The following is a 19,767-nucleotide window of genomic DNA, read 5'->3' as shown; positions in this document are numbered from 1 at the left end:
AGTAAGAGTTGATAGCTCCACCTGAGCTTTAAAAAGAACATCCAATGATTGCTCCAAGATCCCCCTCAAAAGACTAATTGAGTTGGGGTAACTATGATTTTGAGGCCGTTTTGATTGTATGCATATGATCAGCCTTATTTGAACTGCCAAGTCATAGTGCATTCCGCCGTAACCCTTCGTTGCGTCCCTCCAACCAAAACACCACCACACCAAGCAAATTCGAAAGCCTGGGGTCTTGATTGATATCGCAGTATATCAGACCACACGAACTCGAGTGAGTGTGAAAAAGCCTGACCCTGCAGGTATATTGCCAGAACCTTGCACTTCTTGTCACCATGTCACGAATATCAACATCTATCCTCAGCAGGTATCTGTTGAAAGGACAGATACCTCGTCAAGGATGTATCAGTGCGCGCCATGTATCCAGACACACATCACTGCCATCAGCGGCCATAACCATCGCCAATACGACAAGGCGGTTGCATGCTGCTCCTGAAGTTGTCACACCACCTCCCGACCAACCAGTGCCTTTACGGAAGCAGCTCAAGGACGAAGCCAAGAAGGCCAAGAAGCAAGGCAAAAAGAAGCCAAAGGGTGATTCTCAAACTGTCGATGGTTGGGAATTGACCGTTGGTATCGAGATTCACGCTCAATTGAACACCGCCCGCAAGTTATTCTCGCCAGCTGTTACGTCTTTCAACGATGAACCCAACAGCCATGTTGCGCTTTTCGATGTTGCCATGCCAGGAAGCCAGCCCTTGTTTCAGAAGGAAACTTTAATTCCCGCTTTGCGTGCAGCCTTGGCCTTGAACTGCGAAGTCCAAGAGGTCAGCCGATTTGACCGAAAACACTATTTCTGGTGGGATCAGCCCTCTGGATACCAAATCACTCAGTACTATGAACCTTTCGCCAAAAATGGGTATATCACTCTTCTGGCTCGAGATGGAATTTCTCCTCAAGATGGCGAAAGGGTGACGATCGGAATCAAGCAGGTTCAGCTCGAGCAGGATACCGCCAAGACGCTCGCTCAGGCTGGCAAGGTTCAATGGCTCGACTTCAACCGTGTGGGTGTTCCTCTTATTGAAATTATTACCGAGCCTGAACTTCATCATCCTCGCACTGCTGCTGTTCTTGTGCGCAAGATTCAGATGTTGTTGAATACCGTCGATGCCTGCGTCTCGGGTATGGAAACAGGAGGTCTGCGAGCTGATGTCAACGTTTCTGTTCGAAGAACCGATGGATCTAACCCATCTCTCGGCACAAGAACCGAGATCAAGAACCTGAGTACCATCAAAGCGGTTGAAGATGCAATCATTGCAGAACGTGACCGTCAAATTCGCGAGTTAGAGGCCGGACGCTCTATTCCCAGTGAAACTCGCGGTTGGTCTATTGGGTCTACTGAAACACGGCGACTACGTGGAAAAGAGGGCGAAGTTGACTATCGATATATGCCAGACCCTGATATCGCGCCTCTTGTCATTGGAAACGACCTGGTAGGCCACTTGCGTCAGTCACTGGCTGTCACTCCTGATTCGGAGCTGGACACTCTGATTGCCCGATTTGGCCTTACGGCCAAGGATGCGTTGTCTCTGATTAACCTGGAGAATGGTTCACGTGTTCAATACTACTATAAGGTCCTTCGCTCCATCCAGGACAAGCTTTCGGAAGATCTCGGTGAGGCCGAAATGCCCGAATTCAAGAGCTATTCTGCTCTGGTGGGTAACTGGATCATCCACGAACTTGGCCGCCTGACTACCTACAAGGCTGGCCCACTTGCAGCCCGAGATCTGACGTTCACGCCAGAAGGCGATTGCGAGCAAGTTCCTGACTCAGACCTGTCACAGCTTCTTTACCATCTGATACGCAAACAAATCACGGGCAAAGTTGCCAAGGAACTTCTCTTTGCCATCTATTTAAAGGAGATCGAAGGTGGAGTCACTCAAGCAATTGCAGAGAACGATTTGTGGTTCAAAGAGATTCCCGAAGAGGAATATGAGCAGTTGGCTGATGAGGCCATGGAAGGAGAGCACAAGATCTTACAGGAGTTCGCTAGCTCTGAGACATTTCCTCAGGGCAAGCTCATGTTCCTTGTGGGAAAGATGATGCGACTCGGGCCTACTGAGCGCATCGTTCCTGCAAATGCTGAACGTGTCATGAGGGCAAAGGTTGAGGGTCTTCGAAACCCGTGATTCACCCAAAGCCAGAGGAAATGTAACAATGATCAATAACACAATTCTTCTCCCGTCACCTGAAGTGTTCACCTAAGAACTTCGTGCCACCGCATTGTTGATTGACGATGGCTTTTAGCCCACGACTAAAGATAGTTTACCAGTCCAACAATGAGGCTTTGGCCGGGCTTCACTGGTGTCGCCAGTGGTCCTCTTGCGCGCTGAAGCACAAGGTAGCAAACACGGATCAGTCGATACAAGGCATGGCACAGTACCTAGAATAAATCTCTCTTTCTCTTCTTCTAACGTATTCTCAAAATCAAGTTTGGTTATGACAAACTCTGGTGCATCTACGACAAGCTTGTTCCTCAAAACTAACAAACTCATGGCTACTATGATTCCAGCAGACGTTACAGTTCCCGCTCATGAGGACAGAAATGTCCCACGAACTTGGCAATCCAGCCATGGTTCGACATTTAAAACAGTTGTCCACGGCGACCGAGACAGCGAGAGCGGTATCATGACAGAGACAGTGTGGGAGACGATGAATCCATATTCGAGTGATCCAGATGGTATATCTAATACTATACCAACAGCTTCTTCAACAATTATTACAGCGACACCTGTCGCTACTACAAACAACTATACTACATATTCTACTGCGACTCCTGCCAGCAGCCAGAGCTCTGGTTCTCTGGCTTCAACATTACACCACTCTGGTGGTCTATCAGATGGAGCTATAGCTGCTATAGTAATCGGTGTTCTCTTTGGCTTGGCCATTGCAGCCCTGGCAACATGGCTCTTGGTTCGAAAGTCACGAAGACGCTCAAGAGTGACCCAAGTCACTCCTCTGCAGACCCCGATCTACAGTCCTTCACCACCTAGTTCCCCATTACCAACGCCTCCCCCTCTAACAGAATCGGGTAACGACCGGATTTCGAGCTTAGAGGATTCCTGGGTCAGTTATGGCGACCGTGTCCGATCACCTACGCCTCAGCCCGCAGTGGCGGAGGTAAGAAGCTTTACTCGAGCGTGGCAGAAGCCACGGGCATATACCGTCAGCAGAGGCCGTATGACTGAGGTGCATGGCTCAGAAGGCTCAGAGTCTCCGCCAAGTCCCGACGATGATATGTCACCTATCTCACCTCTGACTCGAGCTGGTTCTTCCCAGGCTGATCGACGTGTTGTAAGCCCTGTGTCTTTGGTTTCGAGATTCAGCACAATGTCAAACAGGACTGATCAGAATCGGGAGCGGGGAGAAAGTCAGAGGAGAGCGTTCTAATAAGGACTTTGTGCCTTAGCTCTTGGAGAGACCTTCTGCTTAATAGGGACTGGCTTAATTTCGGTGTTTCTGAATGAGAGTGAGACGAGGAGATTTTGTGCTACGGCTTTGTCGCTGACGGATAGGAGATGGGTCCGAAAGGGACCATTTTGAAGCTGTTTAGCTATTTAGTTGCGCTATAGATAGGGCAGGGGAAGGCCAACGCAATTTAATTTATGCTTGAGATTAATCAAAGATGTCTCAACTTTGAATCATGTTTCAATATTCCACATTTGGTATACCCAAGGCGAAGGGGACGGTATAAGGTAGTCGGTATTATGTGGTAATCAAGAGTAGCAAGATAGATGTTAATTTTGAATCACCAGCGTTATTTCTTTGGCAAGGCCTCATTCACACTGCAAAGATTTCTGCAAAAGTCAATCATTTGTAAGCTAGTGACCAATATCGAAAGACTCCAGACTCCCTGCGTGCTGACACACGACAATGCTCCAAAACAGAACGAAAGAAAAGGACCGCAGCAAAGCAAGGTATGTTCTCACCAACCCCATGTTGCCTCATCCTCTAGGCCCACTCCTGCTCCTTTCATACCTTTCCATTATGTTCATGACTAGGACCATGGCCATGAGCTGCCTGCAGCACTTCGTTATCATACTTTCCAGGCTGAAAAGCATAATTCAAGTTCTCTCTGTCCTTCAAAAACATATCAACTCTTTCATCCTTGGACCTACCCGCCGCAATTGTATTACGACGGGCAACCTGCTGCCCAATGGCGAGGTTGGACTGGTTCTTCATTTCCACGAGATCGGCGCCATATTGATCTGCTCTACTCATCTGAGCAAAAGCGCCTATCATGCACATAACAACGACGAGAGTGGCAAAAAGGCCATTGGACATGTATAAAGGATCCTTGACTCTGCCATCACGGGCATCGTACCATCGTTCCCAGTCTTCCCATGTAGCATTATGTGCGGCAGATCCGGCTCTGTGACGCCAGGCACGGTCGGCGCTGCGGACAGTTTCGTTGAGTGTCTGAGGCCGACCACCAGTCCATCCTACACCATGAACATCGTAGAGTTGACGTTTAGAGGGATCGATAAGGAGGTCGTTGGCAGCAACAATAAGGCGATACCGTTCTAAGCGGACCTTGTGTGGTATGTTATCGATATCGGGAGCATGGCTGTGTCGGTCGGGGTGGTAGACTTTGACAAGCTGATAGAATCGATGCTTGGTATACGGGGCGTCACTCTTCATAGCGAAGATCTCGTAGGGAGAAGGATAAGAAGTTTTGGGCCATTCAGGTACTTCATTATGGCTGAAGCTGCCTCTTTGGTCGCTATTCACTGTAGCATATCGCCTATACCCGTCTATTGAGAAAGTCGTTGCTGGTGCGTAGCTAAATCGTACCCCTCTGGATGACGTTATAGAGCGGATAGGCGTTATACTCGACACAGCGGGAAAGGCGTTGCAGGAACCGAGAAAAACAGCAGATTTGTTCAGCGGCATGACGAGTTTGTTGAGTGGCATAAGCCCAGAGACATTGAAATCATGTTCAGCACCACGAGCTGTGAGGTTTTGGATATCGCGGATTGAGCATGTTAGAGCAGGAAATGATAGCTACAAAGATGGAGGTTTAAGTGGCGTATCACGAGTAGCGAATGAGCATGCGCATCATCCAAGCCCGCAGATTCCGTTCCCCACAATCGCCGACTGAGGTGGCAGGGATTATCTAATGCCCGGGCCACCCGACAACGGCGATTGAAGCCACAGCCGGCATGGTCACGAGACCAGATGTTTGTTCACCGAGATGTTCACCACGGTGAAGGCTGTCTCCAAAGCATCCCTGCTTCGATCTGCCGACGTCCCGAGATACCCTTGCATTCGACGACAGATTCGTTCACATTATCCGTTCGGGTTACCACTGTATTTCCTTCCAATCGCTCCCGGGTAAAATCAGTCAAAAGCAACTCCAACCGACGATCAATTCGAAGTAAAGCAATTCATCCAGCAACCAACACTGCCGACGTATCCGGCTCTTGAAGTATTGAAATACTATCTCTCATCGAGATGAAAGACTGATTACCCTGAATCATTCGGCAATTATTTGAATGTAACCGAGCTTCCATTTGAGCGCTACCGAGGATATTATCAACTTTTAAAGGATATAAGCGCGGGAATAATAAGCCATCATGCACACCATGTCATCAGAGGCGCTACGCTAAATCGGGAGCCTCGATCTGGACAAGATTCACGTATCTCTCGTGTTAGCTAATTCCGTTTATGCTTCTCCTCATTTGAGTCAAAGCCCGACTCCGCGATTTGGGGTAAATGGCAAGATAATGTTCGTCACATATGGGGAAGACCCGTCAAGAGGTCAACCAGACATACGGTACCTGGGGACGGCAGTTCCTGTGTCCGTGAGCCAATGAAACCAACAGCAGTATGAACATGACTGCTGATAGCATCGTTTTTACCACGTTGTGAGCTGAAGTTGGTGGAGTTCATCAGCGGAATTCTTCCGACAACCATGACAATCACTCCACTTATCAACGACACAATTCAGTCGTCATCTCCACCGCAGGCTTTTCTCTGCTTTACTAATGCCTCTAGGGTGTTTTCTCGTGGGAATAACTCCGACGTGCAGCTCCCCTGCTGGTTCGTGTTGAGGCTCGGTACTAGCTGAGCCAGGATTGATCCTCCCGGCTTGGCTTGAGCCTCAACGTTGGTCTTGAACATTTCCCAGCTTCGCAGACGAGGGTTCTTGAAGTATCGATTTTTCACTCCAGATGAAAGACCCTAGCCAAAATAAACGGCCCAATGCTCAGTGATTTACATGATATGATTTGAAATCTCCGCGGGTACGGATACTTGACTCGAACCTAGCCAACCATTGCCACACAATTCTCATCACCAACCTTGTGACGACTGGATTATACCCTGGACACTGGCTCCGCTTCGTCTAAACCACCCCCAAGCACAGTCTCCAGCATGGTATATCCGCGTGCCGACATATCCAGCGTTTCCCGGGTTAATAGGCCCTGCAAAGGTTCCGTCACACCATGTTGGGAACCTCCACATTGGTAACTGGGCCTATTCTCCACGCCCATCCTTGATCCTCGGCCCTTTGGTGATGTTCTTGCTCAAGGGCTGTTAGTGTCGTGGGTCGTTGAGCTCGGAAGATGGGACACGTTCCAATGAGCTTGACTATCACATTGGACTATCAGTTCTCAGCCTGTTGCTGATCCTACCAATGTGACCTTTTGGAACTTGCCGTTCCCACACTCCAAGAGACCGATGGAGTCGGATGTCCGTTCGTTCGTCATCTCAAAGTTGAGTTTGGGGTAGATCTCGTACCCAAGTACGAACGATGGGGATATAAAGTTATGTCCGGGACCCTATGTGCGTTGGCCAGATCTTTCTCCAGAACTCTACCCCGAATCTCTCTATATAAGCTTGTTTCTCTCGTGTTGAGTCGACCAGCTTATCACTACTTATTTCTCATAAATCTTAGTGCAATACTCAGACGAGATGTCTTCGGGCACTCCTCCCTCCCATGGGGCAACTACCCCTACGCAGTACACCGATAAGGAGGAAGGCCACTATCATTGCAATCATCCCAATCATTACTATGAAGAACGAAATAGGAACGTTCAGAAGCCCCACCAGTCCATGGTGTCGCAGGTGTACAACCCTTCGTTCTTCAAGGTTGCCAATCCTGGTCCTTTGGGTTTGATCAGTTTCGCTTTGACTACCTTTGTCCTCGGCCTCTACCAGTGCGGTGCTGGGTAAATCATCCCCATATACCTGGTCATAGTTTTACATGCTAATCCTGTGTTACAGTCTCCCTGGATCAAACCCCTTCGGCGGCGTCGGTCCTGACCAAGCCATCTTTGGTCTGGCTGTCTTCTTCGGTGGCATTGCTCAACTTTTTGCCGGCCTTATGGAGTTCCGCGTCGGTAATACCTTTGGTACTACCGTCCATTGTTCCTACGGTGCCTTCTGGCTTGCTTTTGCCATGTTCTTCGTTCCTGATCTGGGTATCAAGGACGCATACAAGGGCGATGACCGCGCTTACAGCTTTGCATTGGGCATCTTCCTGATTCTGTGGTGCTTTCTCACTCTTATATTTTTTGTGGCCGCTCTCAAGACGAACATTGCCATCCTCATTGTTCTCGGTTTCTTGTTCCTCGCTTTCCTCTTCCTCAGCTTGGCTCAGTTTCTGCAGACCACTCACCCTACTGCTGCTATTCGAATCAACAAGACTGGAGGCGCATTCTCATGCATCTGTGCCTTCGCAGCTTTCTATGCAGGTGCGGCTGGTATTATGACTGAGGATACGACATGGGTTCGCTTCCCTCTTGGCGAAATCGATGTCCAGCCCAAGAAGACAAACATTGCTTAAGCACATGTGCTTCTAATGTTAGGGTGGAAAGCAAATGGCGGTAGGCTGCAACGTTGTTTCATAATGCATCGTGGAATAAGAATGAATAAGTATGTTTAATACCCGAACAATATGAGGATAATATGGAGATGAATAAGACATGATATCAGAAAAGACAACATTCTAAAATTGATGACGTCAGGTTTCACTTGCCTGAGACAAGTGTCACATACAGACAGCAGGTCTTTGTTTCCAGTTGTGGTATGATCACATAGTAAAAAGCCAACCTGACTTGGTCATAGTTGTGATGAGTTTAGCAGAAGATGAATGTGTTGATTGATTTCTTAATGCATAAAATTGGCTCCCCTAGTCGTATGATGCATGCCTTATAATCGTACAACAGACCATCGTGGGGTCTGAACTTCATTATATTCCATTTCAATCATGACAAGTTTAAGCTTTTCTTACAACTTGCCCTTGACCTCTTCGGCCGCACCCTTCACCTTGCCCTTGGCCTGCTCAGCAGCGCCCTTGGCTTCACCCTTGAGCTCCTGAGCCTTGCCAGCAGCCTCTCCTCGGAGCTCTTGGGCCTTTCCGGTGGCGCTGCCACCAGTCACATCCTGGGCAACATCCTTGGCCTTCGCGGCAACGTTTTCTGAACATCCTTATTAGCAATTGAACATCTTGAGCCAGTTGATAATTGAAAACTAACCGCCAGCCTCAATGCCGTCGACAATCTTGTCGCTCACAACACGATCAACCTTCTTGGCAGTGTCCTTGACAGCATCTGTGGCAGTTCGCTGCAAAGCAAAGCTCGTGGTGAATGTTCGAGGAGCCTGGAAGGCGATGACGCGAGGTGCGAGGGCTACACGGCGGATGACGTTCTCTGTGAGGAAAGACATGATGGTGGTTGCTGGTGTTTTGTTGTGGTAGAGTTTGGTTAGGATCTTTTATGTTGCGAGGTAAAGAAAAAGTCAATTGATGAAATTGAAAAGAATAGAGAGAGCTTTTCAAAAGGAGAAAGAGAGGCAAGGGAAGCTCTTGTAACTTATGTTATGACGACGGGAGCTTGTCATAGCTGTATGATGTCACTCGCGGGGAAAGAACTCCCTGTTGCGGCGCGACCAAACAAGCACGTGAGAAAAGGAGAGGTAATGATGACGCAGTGAGGCTTGAAATAAACGGGGAGAAAGCGCTGAGCTCAGAACGAGCTTGTCCTCTTTTTACGTTTTGTGTTCAATCTCATCATCGAAAGATCCCGCGTCCGATCGCTGAAGAAGGTTTGGGAGCTCTTGTGGGGAACGTGCGTTTACATAAAAAAGGCTGATGCTAGTGCAGTGGAAGGTACCATTAGATCTACGGCAAGTTTGTTAATAAGATCAATGTAACAACTTTTAAACTCAGCTAATATAACTCACCTCGAAGTGTCAAAACACTCGTGACCTTGAAGCAGCAAGCGAAAACACCCATTCAAAGAGCTACAAAACAGATCATAAATTATCCGAAGCTTGTCTGAGTACTTTATCGCTTTTAGAACCGAAGGCTCAAGTTTCTGTCATCTTTCCAGGCCTCACAGTTGTCCCTGACCGTATTCATTGGTTAATAGATTTGGCTTCATATCGCTTGAAGCTTATTTGCTTTCATATCTAAATCGGATTCAAATCTAGTACATTAACTCATAACAGATTTTTCAAATATCATCAGCCGTCGTTATCATGAAAAAAAAGAAGAAAAAAAAAGAACAAAACTTCATAAATCATCATTTCGTTGTGCCTTTTACATCTCTCTCGGCACTGATACCTTCTGGCGATGCCGCTTTAGGCCCTATCTCTATTGCTTCGCCCTCAATATCCCGACCATCGTGATTCGAATCTCCTAACTGCATAGTAGCAGCTTGCCGAATCATAAAACCCTCATCTCTGGCTCTTGGCGCCGGTTCGTCGCATTTCTCGTCGGTTTCATTATCATCCTCAATGACTTCAACTGCAGATGTCCCCACTCGACCGTTTATAACGTTGTCGATACGTAGCCTAGGTGGACCCGAGTTGAGCCTCATACCGTTCTTAGGAGGTCCAGCTGCATATGGAGTCAGCAAAATAGCAACTCGAACACATTTCTTGCGTATACTTACAAAGCAGGAGATCGAACAGCTTGACAATAACAGGTCCCCAGACAGTAACGGCGATGATCTATCGAGTACCATGAGATAAATGAACTGATCAGGGGAGCGATGGAAACTCACCTGGCCGTACGACCACCTGTTGGCAGCAAAACTCTCGGCATTGATGACTTTCGTTAGAGAAATCATGTACAATATGTTGATGACGAGATATGCGACTTCGAGGATACGCCAGAACCATATCTTGATAAAAAGACCTCTTTTCTGCTTCCCCCAGCGCGGCCATCGACCAAGACGGTATGATCCAATCTGAACATGTTTGGTGAGATGATGCTTGCGAAGTGTCCACGCCAGCTGATCAGCTACCAAGGCAATGATGGCAATGGTGTCGAGAATAAGAAACGTCATTTTGTACAACAAGGGATGCGGAAAGAAGCTGAAGGACTGTCCATCGATACCTTGAGTTGCGGCGCAATATGTTCGCGGACTTGGGTTGAAGCCGCACGCTTCTATCTGATTCTGGCTCTTGAACAAAGCAAACGCGTCTTTAAAATAGATCTTTTGCGATGTTGCGACAATGGCGAGAAGATACTCCATGAAGAAGCCCAAGAATGTGTGCCAGTTACGAATGCCCTCATGATGCAGACACACTTGGACGAGAAACATTGGTAGAATGCCATTCTGGCTTACATGAAATGCAATGGCAGCGTTGACAACGATCTCGCCCCAAAATGTACCCTCTTGAGAGTTGACAACAATGGCAAGAATCGATGCAATTTGAACAGCAAAGACAAACCAGCACTGAGCCTCTTGAAATTCGACTAAGGTGGTTGCAATCGCAATGCTCGTGCGCGACAGGCCACCAGAGTCACGCCAGATCATACTCTCAATTCGAGTCAGACTGCGCTTCAGGCGATAGGGCTTAGGTTCTGATTTGCGACGACTGGTATCTTGTGTAATAGTGACCCAGAGAGTGAAGCCTTTGAGTAGCAGATACAGGGATGCAGCGAAGCATACTTGAAGAACATACGAGATGAGAACCTGAAGCCCATGTCAGTGTCTAGAGGACTCAACAAATGCCAGTCGGACCTACTCCTGGTCCAAAGATATCTGGGTTGACCTCGGCCGGTAACTCTGGACAAAACTCGTCCAGGGCCTCGAATATCTCCTCAGGGGTGGAGGTATCATAGGAGAGGCGGTCAATTGTCCGGTTGCAAGGTTTGCTCAGACCATCGTTATCACAAGAATCTTGAGCGCAAGCGATGAGAGATCTGAGAACAGGTCGACCGTCAAACTCGGACAAAGTTCCAGATCCCATGATTGCGCTAGCATTGCGCTCAGTCTCTTGGCTGACATAGTAAGATTTCGCATCCTGAGTCCAATGCGCCGCCGCAGCCAAGGCAGCGCAATTGTAGAACGTTTCCAACGAGCTGAAGAAGAGACTGGAATTGTTGCAGGCGCGTGTGCAGTCAGTTCTACCATCGACCTGGCACCCAGAACTGAACAGAGTTATTTCCTGGTTCCCATCGAGACTTGTGGCGAAAAGCTCTTTGAAGGTGAGTCCCGAGTCAACATCATCAGAGCCAGAGCCGAGACCGGCGATGTCAAGAAACGGGAAGAAATCCGATGTTCCTTCGATGGAATCGCGAATGAGAATAGTGAGAGGTGTACTCGAGGCTGTAGATGATGGCGCAGACGAGGCGAGAGTTGTAGAAGTCAATAACGATTGCAGAACGGATGCTGATGCCATCGCGGAGATGTCTCTTGGTGAGACGTAGTGCATCCTCCACGGACTCAATTAACAACGTCTATCCATCGTCTTTGTCTAGTCTTGTGGCTATATCACTCGATGTGCCAAAGAATAAGAAAGGAAGAGAGAGAAGATCAACAGAAGTTGGAGGAGGCTGAAGATCCCATCCAATGGGTCCAGTTCGTCGCGGACTGGGATCTGGCTCGCTACTGTAATTAGTCTATGCCGTTGTCTTGGCACGTTTCCCCAGAATGGAAGTTTAGAGAAGTTTGTTTGGTGGCTGAGATGGGCTTTGTTTTCTTGGCTCTCAAGATTAGTTAGAGCAGAGGTGATATTGAGCAATTCCCATCAAAATATTGAAAAGAAGTCTAGTAATTATAAGCTGACTAGACATAACAGCTTCTTTGGATCGTCTTATTGTTGATCGTCATCATATCAATTGTATGTGGAACTTGGACCAACTCATCATCTCCACCAAACATGCTTCGTCGATAGTAGCAACCCTATATCCTACTCATGGGGGTTACCAGAATATTAAACAGAATTCAACAGGCAAGGATATATATAACCGTCTGAAGTTAAATTAACCATAAATCTACGGATGCTTCTCTTAAAATCCCGTCCTTGTCTTATCGGTTATCGGCTTAACATTATGAACCGACACCAACCGATGCACGTCATTCCTCGGCTTGCAATGCCGCCGTGTCTAAGATACCTTAATATACAAGGCTTCAACTTCCCACCACCAATATCGACTCAACGATCACCAATTGATCTGCTCAAAATGGCCCCTCGTCTCTCTCAACCCGTAGTGACCCTTCGTCTTCTCAGGCGTTACTACTCCTCTGCCACCGAACCTCTCATCCGCGTAACGAACCTCCCCGCGCCAAACACCGGCCATATTCGTATTCTTGAGCTTAACCGCCCGTCTGCGCGAAATGCCATTTCGAAGGCTCTTCTAGCGAACCTTCGCGCCGAGATCGATGCTGTGCATATTCAATATGGGCCCAATGGCGAAGAACTGCCACTGCAGAAGCGTTTCGGTGGTGCAGCTGGTGTAGATGAGAAGGGTCCTACGAGAGCTGTTGTGCTGGCTAGTGCTGTTGATACATCGTTTTGCGCTGGCGCGGACCTCAAGGAGCGTAAGGGGATGAGTCAGGGAGAGTCGGTATTCCTCATATCAAGTAGTAATGTGCTGTACTAATCATCGGGCACAGAACTGCTGAATTTCTTACAAATCTCCGCAACACCCTCACATCTCTATCCAACCTCCCCATCCCTACCATCTCGGCCATCTCCTCAGTCGCACTAGGTGGCGGTCTTGAGCTCGCTCTCTCCACACACTTTCGCGTTCTCAGTTCCAATGCAACAGTCGGTCTTCCTGAAACCCGTCTAGGCATCATCCCGGGCGCCGGCGGCACCCACCGTCTTCCCGCTCTTATCGGCCTCTCCCGCGCCCGCGATCTGATCCTGACCGGCCGTCGCGTTGGAGCTCCTGAGGCATACTTTCTAGGTATTGCTGATCGCCTTGTTGAGATTGTGCCTGAGGATGAGCGTGATGGCTCAGATGTTCTTGGCGAGGCCAGAAAAGCAGCGTTGAGTGAAGCTGTGAGACTTGCGCAGGAGATTTGCGAAGGAGGACCGATCGGTGTAAGGGCTGCTCTTCAGGCTGTTGCCTGGGCAAGGGAAGAGGTTGAGAACAAGATGTATGAGCGAGTCGTCAATACCGAGGATAGAAACGAAGCTCTCAAGGCTTTCCAGGAGAAGAGGAAGCCTATTTTCACTGGCCGATAAGGCATATTGAAGAGCTTGAGAGTCAATATCAAAACACGAGCAATGTGGACAGTATGAGTTTGTATGAACAGTTGACAAATTGGCCATTAGAAACAGATGGAGCCAACTTCAAGTTTTCTTTTTGCAACTCATGACACAGTATACAACGCCGTGTCTGCTATTCTTTCTGTATCTATCTGATCCTCTGGGTATGCCATCACCAAAAAAATCCCACCCCAAAAACCTGTTAGTTGCATGAACTCCGTTGAATGGTTCTTTGGCTCAATCGCGGGTTTATCCCTTTCTACTACCTCTATCCTTCTCACACCACGGATTACGATTTCTTTGTCTCTTCGTCCTCGGTAGCCTTCTTAAGCTTTTCTCTGGGCTTTGCTGCTTCGATAATGTGATGTACCATGCCGCGGGGCCAACGGTGCCGCCTGGCGTCAGCCGGAGGATTTGTCTGAGGTTTCACCTTCAACTTAATCCGTTTCTTAACCGCTCTGATAGCGCGATCGGGGTTTTCAAGCTCAGATCTTTTGCACTCTTGAGCTATTGTGTCACAGTCCTCAGGGGTTAATTTTACATGTATCACAGGTTCTGTTTCGGGGTCATCCAGAAATTGCTTCTCAGAGGCATGGAGCAATTTTGGGGGTTCTGATGTCCGATCATCATTCTTGACAAGCTTCGGTCGTTTTGTGGGTGATGTCGGAGCTTCATACACATCCGCTTCTGTAGAAGCACTAGCATCATCTTCGTCTGACAAAGAAAATCGTTTAGCTGGGTTTTGAGCGCTTTGGATTCCAGAGGCCACCGCCGCATCCGTTTTAGCTGGGGATGGCTGTTTGGACTGAACAGACGCTTGACCTTTTCTAGCCGACAATCGAGAAGGTTCCTAGTCACTGTTTTGCTCCGAGTATGCGGGCGGAAGCTCCTGAGAAGACTCTGAGGTCTTTAGCGGTTCGCTGTTGGTGACCGTGATATCTCCATCGGCGTCAAGGTTTTCGAACGAGGTATCTGATGGTGGTGCTGGTCTTCGACGCCGAGGTACGTCGACGTAAGTCTCTTTATCTTCATCGCGGACGTAGCAAAGAAAGTATGGCTCTCCACTGGTGCTCAATGTGTTCAAAACTTCATCCGTGCTGCGTCTGACCTCGACGTTGGAATCATTGTATTTGCGCCAAACATCCTGTTCAAAATCGTAAATCCATACCCAATAGTGACCAGACATCAGCTGGCCACGATGGCATATGACTGCATGGAGCCGATATGGATTGCTCTTCAACTTGGAGTAGTAGTTTTCCAGGGCTTCCTCCTTGTCTCTGAGCTCGGAATCCATCTTCTCCCGAATGGCGGTTTCGGTGTCTTTGATGTCTTTTGGCCTGGAAGGTAGACCAGCCGAGGTCACTGAGTTTACGCTGGGTCGGCCAACAAGAAGATAGTCGTCATCGACCGTACCATCGAAACTCCAGTCCTCTTCCACGATCTTCACACCATCTGCCATTTCACTGTCTTCTGTAACAGCTGCAATACTGCCTTTGCCGTCCTCTTCTTGTCCAATGCTCTCAAGGATGGGTCCAGTTGGAATCGTGCTCTCAACTGCAGCCTTGGAGGCTTTGATGTCAGATATGCGGCTGTGGGTGGCCCAACTCTCGACTCTTTTTCTGAAGGTCGACGACTCGTGAGGGGCATCCATGTATCGGTCGAGGTATAAGATTTCAGGAATTAGTACCGGGTTGCCATTCTTGCTACCCATAGACTGCGACCGTTGAATGAGTACGTGCAGAACAGGGGGTAGCGTCTTGATGGCTGTATATCGTGAAAGCTTGTCTTCTTCGATGATTTCCTGGTCGAAATTTCGGCCTAGAGCTTCGTATAGTGAGCATGAACCTTTGGGAGCGGGAAATGCTGTAATAGACCGATCAAAGCTAATTTCCTTTTGATAAGTGTTGTCATCAAACTTCTTGGTGTAATTGATGGTGGTAACGAAGAAAGTTTTCATGATCTCTTCAAATTGAATACCAGTTGACTTGTCAACGGATGATGGGCGTATAGCGGCTTGAAGACGATTGATGATGCTGCCCATTACCTCTTCTACATCCTGCTGGTCGGTGCCAGAAGACCTTTTTTGGTGTTCCAGAGCAGTCAGCACCTTCTGGTCGACCGTTTCTGGCTCCTCGACATCCGGCATGTTGACATCAGTAGACTCAATATCCTGGGAAGTGCCGTTCTTCGGGTTTTCGACAGCCTCGGGAATCTCCATAGGCCTATCACTCGTTCGGCTGATTTGAACGACATCCTCATCTTGTCCAACCTCCATCACTGTATCAATTACCTGATCTTCAGTGGTAGTTGGAGAGGTCTCCACTTTGTCATAAGAGCGGTCAGAATCCTCTTCGACAAGTGTCTGCGAGCTGACGGTGCTAGCTGTATCAACTGGGTCGCGGCTGTCATTGGCGGTTACAGTAATCATCTCCACATCGTTGTTCTCCTTTGCTGGGGGTCCAGGGGGCGGTCGAGTAGGAAGCGGTGGCGGCTGAGACTCAGTTGTTGCTTCAGCAGAGCTCTTCGTTTCTTTGAGGAGTGTGCCGGTGGACAAAAGGACAGCATTAGCTAGCCTCTGAGACGGACGCGTTGCTATCTTATCGGATTGTTCAAGGTTGTTGAATAGATCCGAAAGCTCCTGTACAACTGAGTTTGGTCAGTTAAGCTATGCGCCAACTAGAGGGTTTACCTAGACAAGAACTTACAAGCCTGAGCAACGACAGCCTCGCCACGATCCAGCTGCATTTTGTTACCACCAAGCAATCGCTCCTTGATTTTTTCATCCGTCAACTCGAGCTTGAACTTGTCATAGTTGATAACGACGTCTCGAACTGGTTTAACAGTAAAAAGATATTGTAAAAGGCTGTTGAGGTAGCACGTATTTCCAATATTCTCCAGTCCAACCGGAAGATCAAAGTTCGCAGCTTGTGCTGAGGCGCCCGTGGCGTTGCTTCCATCGGGAACTGCAATACCATGCATTTCTCTTAATTCGCTAACTGTGCTTTTGAGACCTGTTGAATTCGTGTGCTCGGCGATCTTCTCCATGGCCTCCAAGTAAGTTGTCTTGGCGTCCTTGTCTTTGGCGTTTCGAATCTGTATGCTTGATTAGACTCATGCTTTAGGCTCAACAACAACAACAACAGGCGCATATTTCTGACCTTTTCTTTCACGTCGTCCAGCGTATCGGGCCCAAAACCACTAGCATCACTTAAGCCAAGGATCTCTTTGGCCGTGGGTAAAGAAAATCCTTCCCCATACTCCATCACCAACTCTGCTGTGTAGTTGTCATCGGTAGATGCTTGAGAGATCAGCATCAACATATTTCGCGCGGTGTTAGCACAGCTGGGATCTTGTGCCACCTTTCGTCGAAATGCCTGAACTATGGATTGTGCCTTGTAGTCGTTCAGAGGCTGTAGCTCGAAGAATAGCAAAGCCTGATTTGTCAACCCCCCATCGTCACCGTTTGTTTGACTTTGTACTTGGCTCTCGAAGATTGATGATTGCGTAACAGCGTATTCATTGAGCTGTTCGTCGTTAAGGTCATTCCCAATACTCATAAGAGCATCAATGAGTGCTTTTCGCTTATCAGGAATCATTTCCCACTGTCTCTTGTAAGCATTGACAACAACCTCCTTCGACTGATTCGGCAAAACGCCCATGATCTCATAACGCGTGATATTCACTAAGACAGAATCCACGTTCGGTACCTCTGCGCATCCCAAATCGGCATGTAGACCAGGGGTGCAAAGCTCAGCAGGCTGGCCGCCTCTGTGTATAATGCACTGAACTTCAGATCTCACATCTTCGATGTATGCTCGATATGTCCCTAAATCGGTAGCCCCAGAGGGGTTATCTGACCGAGGAGGGATCGGTGGTGTGAAAGTCCCTCCATCGACTCCATCTTCCGCTACATCAACTGTTTCCTCGAATTCGAGTTGTCTGAACATTTCAAAACATCGAGTCCCGAAGAGTACAAAAAATCGCTTATTCCTTTTAGAAATACTCCTGGCGTTCTCCTGTGAAGTGGCCTCAAGTAAGTTCTTAAGATATGTGTTCAGGTTCAGAGGAGCTTGCAGTGCCCAGTCATCAGTTGCCGCGGCGTACCGGTCCGGATCCTGTTCCTTAGCACGGCGCACATTCTTACGAATGGTATCGTGGTCAAGTAATAGGTCGATCCACTCACGAGTCATGCGAGGTTCCGAGATTTCCAGTGTGACTGAGAACGTGCATGGGCCGGCTGAGCATGCAAAAGGCTCGCGAGCAACTAGTGGGTAATACTTATTTCGTTGTCTGTCGTCAATCTTACCGAGTGGCGAAGATTGCGATTCTTGCCCAACCCAAACAAGATGATGCCAGGGGAATCTCGCATCACTCGGAGGCCACTGTTCCTGTTGAGGGTTGCATGACTCTTGAGAGTGTCGCTCGTCCCATGACATCTTAAACACAAAATGAAAGTGGCAATCAACGCACACCGAGGATAATACCCGCGTTGAGTTGGTTGAGTAACTCTGGTTACCATTTATCATCAATCGATGGGGATGCTCCCAGGGATATGGTGCGTTGAGTTCTGTTTTGCGCAACCGTCCGAAGACATCGCATACAGTGAAGTTATTGTGCAAGAGTTCATATATCCATCTCGAAGGGTGACATCCTGGAAGCAGTACAGTTGGCTACCGAGCTTGATTCTTAGGGTAATTGTAAACATACCTCCCAAATTTTGATTTAGTATCCTGGCTTTAAGAGGCGTCGAGTTTTGAGTGACAGAAGTTCCACTTGTCCCAGGCAAAGAAGCGTAGCTCGTATCTAGATCCTGTGCGGACCTCAGGTCGTATCGGCTCGCCATGAGGAGCTACTTGGATGCTTGATCTATGTGTGATTGACAGTACTGCTTGATAAATCCGCTTGTATACTTTATCAAGATGTGAGGTCGGAGGTAATATAGTGCGTTGGAGAGGGACGGATTCCAGTTTGTGGATTGCGGGGTGGCACTTGTTGGACTACTAGCAGACAGGCAACCGTGGGATAAATTCTTCGTGCAACGTGGAGAGATACGGTCCGCTGAACAGTGGAATTAGTTCGCTGGGAAGATTCAGTTTCGTCTGCGCGGAATTCGTCGGATCGGTGAATGAACAACCCCAGCCTGGTGGCGGTCGAAGCTCGAGCTATGAGGATGAATGAAATCGTACGGGTCGATAGCTTCGTGCTTATTTAATCATAATTTCGTGAATCGAGACCCGTGGCGAAAACAACGAATAATAAACGTCAAAAGAGGCTAGCTGAGAAGAAATAATTTGGATGCCTGGGAAAGTTTGACGACGCTCGCGATGATGGCGACGTAGACAAAACGACGGTAGCTGACGCAGTGCTCTTTCTTGGCCTATGCGATGGATGATGCAAGTGCTGAGTCAGCACCTTAATTGGGGTGGAAGGCTCAATCTGGGGGTTAATGCGACAGCTTAGATGCCCTTTACCTATCAAATATTTCTTTTATTAAATTAGTAGGTAGTATTAAAGCTGTTTTAATTAAGCTTTAGCTTACGTACCTTTTTTCGGTCGGCAAGTTCTATTTCCATGCCGAAAGGTCATTGAATGCGACGCCTTACGCGAAATCCCACCGAACTTGGGGAAGACAGTGACGGTACATATGCATTTCATCAGCGGCGTTCTCGCTACGTCCTGTTCCACGCATAAGTTTTTCGTTCGCAATTAGCCGAACGCGGCTACCCCAAGTATCACTTGAATCGCATCTTTCCCTTTATCGATTAATGAGAAGTTTCTCGTACAGCTCATATCTGACGCGTCCCCTGTTCACGGCACGGTCCAGTGACAACTCAGGCTCGTGCTATTCATCGGAACGAAGCAGCACAAATAATATTGACTCCAACCTGAGGAAATGCCCCTGTTTGCTACGCATAGTTACACGGAGTACACACAATGTCAGCAAATGTCATTCACCTCCGTGATTCTGCGTATACAAAGTGTAACATTTGTCTGGGCCCAGAAACCAAGCTCGAACGAAAAAGACGGATGGAGAAAAATAATCGATATCAGTATCTAAGCAACTTGCCTTCTAGGGAATAGAAATGCATTCTTTTCCTCATTCTTCTTGATTATCAATACTAGTAAAGCAGACAGGAAATTTGGCACAGAACCTCAATATACTTAAAGATTCTCATCAGCAATCTACTTACTGCCTAGTAGGTAGGTAATTAAGAAGGTATTCGTTACTAACAAGTTGAAAACACTGGTGAT

General features: G+C 48.0%; 9 protein-coding genes across 11 annotated transcripts; 4 read left to right on the top strand and 5 right to left on the bottom strand.

Moving 5' to 3' along the window:
* The first annotated feature begins 14 nt into the window (after nt 1-14).
* FOIG_03570 (aspartyl-tRNA(Asn)/glutamyl-tRNA (Gln) amidotransferase subunit B) lies at nt 15-2,469 on the top strand. The gene has a single exon (XM_031201495.1). It carries the CDS (start codon nt 336-338, stop codon nt 2,187-2,189), a length of 1,854 nt encoding a protein of 617 aa, XP_031069019.1. The 5' UTR covers nt 15-335; the 3' UTR covers nt 2,190-2,469.
* Nucleotides 2,470-2,553: 84 nt separating this feature from the next.
* On the top strand, nt 2,554-3,450 carry FOIG_03569 (uncharacterized protein; the record flags this gene model as incomplete). Its single annotated transcript, XM_031201494.1, has 1 exon — nt 2,554-3,450. The coding sequence occupies one exon, from the start codon at nt 2,554-2,556 to the stop codon at nt 3,448-3,450; it is 897 nt and encodes a 298-aa protein (XP_031069018.1).
* A 288-nt stretch (nt 3,451-3,738) lies between these two features.
* On the bottom strand, nt 3,739-5,136 carry FOIG_03568 (uncharacterized protein). The gene has a single exon (XM_031201493.1). The coding sequence runs from the start codon at nt 4,972-4,974 to the stop codon at nt 4,033-4,035; it is 942 nt and encodes a 313-aa protein (XP_031069017.1). The 5' UTR covers nt 4,975-5,136; the 3' UTR covers nt 3,739-4,032.
* An 870-nt stretch (nt 5,137-6,006) lies between these two features.
* On the bottom strand, nt 6,007-6,770 carry FOIG_03567 (uncharacterized protein; the record flags this gene model as incomplete). Its single annotated transcript, XM_031201492.1, has 3 exons — nt 6,007-6,243; nt 6,506-6,664; nt 6,696-6,770. 3 exons carry the CDS (start codon nt 6,768-6,770, stop codon nt 6,007-6,009), a joined length of 471 nt encoding a protein of 156 aa, XP_031069016.1.
* On the top strand, nt 6,298-9,557 carry FOIG_03565 (uncharacterized protein). 2 transcript variants are annotated; one of them, XM_031201490.1, is made up of 3 exons: nt 6,298-7,232; nt 7,288-9,189; nt 9,254-9,541. In XM_031201490.1, exons 1-2 carry the CDS (start codon nt 6,976-6,978, stop codon nt 7,847-7,849), a joined length of 819 nt encoding a protein of 272 aa, XP_031069014.1. In that variant the 5' UTR covers nt 6,298-6,975; the 3' UTR covers nt 7,850-9,189; nt 9,254-9,541. The 2 variants fall into 2 exon arrangements, with proteins under 2 accessions (XP_031069014.1, XP_031069013.1); XM_031201489.1 differs by having other exon boundaries at nt 7,288-9,557.
* On the bottom strand, nt 8,028-9,145 carry FOIG_03566 (uncharacterized protein). The gene is made up of 2 exons (XM_031201491.1): nt 8,541-9,145; nt 8,028-8,483 (listed from the first exon to the last, which is right to left on the bottom strand). Exons 1-2 carry the CDS (start codon nt 8,728-8,730, stop codon nt 8,293-8,295), a joined length of 381 nt encoding a protein of 126 aa, XP_031069015.1. The 5' UTR covers nt 8,731-9,145; the 3' UTR covers nt 8,028-8,292.
* Nucleotides 9,549-11,899, bottom strand: FOIG_03564 (uncharacterized protein). The gene is made up of 4 exons (XM_031201488.1): nt 11,041-11,899; nt 10,071-10,988; nt 9,960-10,017; nt 9,549-9,904 (listed from the first exon to the last, which is right to left on the bottom strand). The coding sequence occupies exons 1-4, from the start codon at nt 11,728-11,730 to the stop codon at nt 9,588-9,590; spliced, it is 1,983 nt and encodes a 660-aa protein (XP_031069012.1). The 5' UTR covers nt 11,731-11,899; the 3' UTR covers nt 9,549-9,587.
* Nucleotides 11,900-12,223: 324 nt separating this feature from the next.
* FOIG_03563 (methylglutaconyl-CoA hydratase) lies at nt 12,224-16,117 on the top strand. Its single transcript, XM_031201487.1, has 2 exons — nt 12,224-12,861; nt 12,915-16,117. The coding sequence occupies exons 1-2, from the start codon at nt 12,299-12,301 to the stop codon at nt 13,489-13,491; spliced, it is 1,140 nt and encodes a 379-aa protein (XP_031069011.1). The 5' UTR covers nt 12,224-12,298; the 3' UTR covers nt 13,492-16,117.
* FOIG_03562 (uncharacterized protein) lies at nt 12,224-18,906 on the bottom strand. Of its 2 annotated transcripts, XM_031201485.1 has the most exons (4): nt 18,223-18,906; nt 16,674-18,166; nt 16,221-16,608; nt 12,224-16,161 (listed from the first exon to the last, which is right to left on the bottom strand). In XM_031201485.1, the coding sequence occupies exons 1-4, from the start codon at nt 18,356-18,358 to the stop codon at nt 14,366-14,368; spliced, it is 3,813 nt and encodes a 1,270-aa protein (XP_031069009.1). In that variant the 5' UTR covers nt 18,359-18,906; the 3' UTR covers nt 12,224-14,365. The 2 variants fall into 2 exon arrangements, with proteins under 2 accessions (XP_031069009.1, XP_031069010.1); XM_031201486.1 differs by having other exon boundaries at nt 16,674-18,906.
* Nucleotides 18,907-19,767: the final 861 nt, after the last annotated feature.

This window comes from Fusarium odoratissimum (genome assembly GCF_000260195.1).
Source record: "Fusarium odoratissimum NRRL 54006 unplaced genomic scaffold supercont1.4, whole genome shotgun sequence".
In the NCBI taxonomy this organism is placed as follows: Eukaryota; Fungi; Ascomycota; class Sordariomycetes; order Hypocreales; family Nectriaceae; genus Fusarium; species Fusarium odoratissimum.
This window is presented reverse-complemented; position numbering and strand designations above follow the sequence as displayed.

What these genes read in the sequence shown, in the direction of transcription:
- FOIG_03570 (XM_031201495.1), top strand. Translation starts at nt 336, where the DNA reads ATGTCACGAATATCAACATCTATCCTCAGCAGGTATCTGTTGAAAGGA.
- FOIG_03568 (XM_031201493.1), bottom strand. Translation starts at nt 4,974, where the DNA reads ATGCCACTCAACAAACTCGTCATGCCGCTGAACAAATCTGCTGTTTTT.
- FOIG_03565 (XM_031201489.1), top strand. Translation starts at nt 6,976, where the DNA reads ATGTCTTCGGGCACTCCTCCCTCCCATGGGGCAACTACCCCTACGCAG. An exon ending in CTCTACCAGTGCGGTGCTGG is followed by an intron (nt 7,233 to 7,287) that starts GTAAATCATCCC and finishes CCTGTGTTACAG; the next exon opens with TCTCCCTGGATCAAACCCCT.
- FOIG_03566 (XM_031201491.1), bottom strand. Translation starts at nt 8,730, where the DNA reads ATGTCTTTCCTCACAGAGAACGTCATCCGCCGTGTAGCCCTCGCACCT. An exon ending in CGACGGCATTGAGGCTGGCG is followed by an intron (nt 8,484 to 8,540) that starts GTTAGTTTTCAA and finishes AAGGATGTTCAG; the next exon opens with AAAACGTTGCCGCGAAGGCC.
- FOIG_03564 (XM_031201488.1), bottom strand. Translation starts at nt 11,730, where the DNA reads ATGCACTACGTCTCACCAAGAGACATCTCCGCGATGGCATCAGCATCC. An exon ending in ACAGGTGGTCGTACGGCCAG is followed by an intron (nt 10,018 to 10,070) that starts GTGAGTTTCCAT and finishes GGTACTCGATAG; the next exon opens with ATCATCGCCGTTACTGTCTG. An exon ending in GCTGTTCGATCTCCTGCTTT is followed by an intron (nt 9,905 to 9,959) that starts GTAAGTATACGC and finishes CTCCATATGCAG; the next exon opens with CTGGACCTCCTAAGAACGGT.
- FOIG_03563 (XM_031201487.1), top strand. Translation starts at nt 12,299, where the DNA reads ATGCTTCTCTTAAAATCCCGTCCTTGTCTTATCGGTTATCGGCTTAAC. An exon ending in AAGGGGATGAGTCAGGGAGA is followed by an intron (nt 12,862 to 12,914) that starts GTCGGTATTCCT and finishes CATCGGGCACAG; the next exon opens with AACTGCTGAATTTCTTACAA.
- FOIG_03562 (XM_031201485.1), bottom strand. Translation starts at nt 18,358, where the DNA reads ATGGCGAGCCGATACGACCTGAGGTCCGCACAGGATCTAGATACGAGC. An exon ending in ACTAAATCAAAATTTGGGAG is followed by an intron (nt 18,167 to 18,222) that starts GTATGTTTACAA and finishes TACTGCTTCCAG; the next exon opens with GATGTCACCCTTCGAGATGG. An exon ending in TGGACGACGTGAAAGAAAAG is followed by an intron (nt 16,609 to 16,673) that starts GTCAGAAATATG and finishes TCAAGCATACAG; the next exon opens with ATTCGAAACGCCAAAGACAA.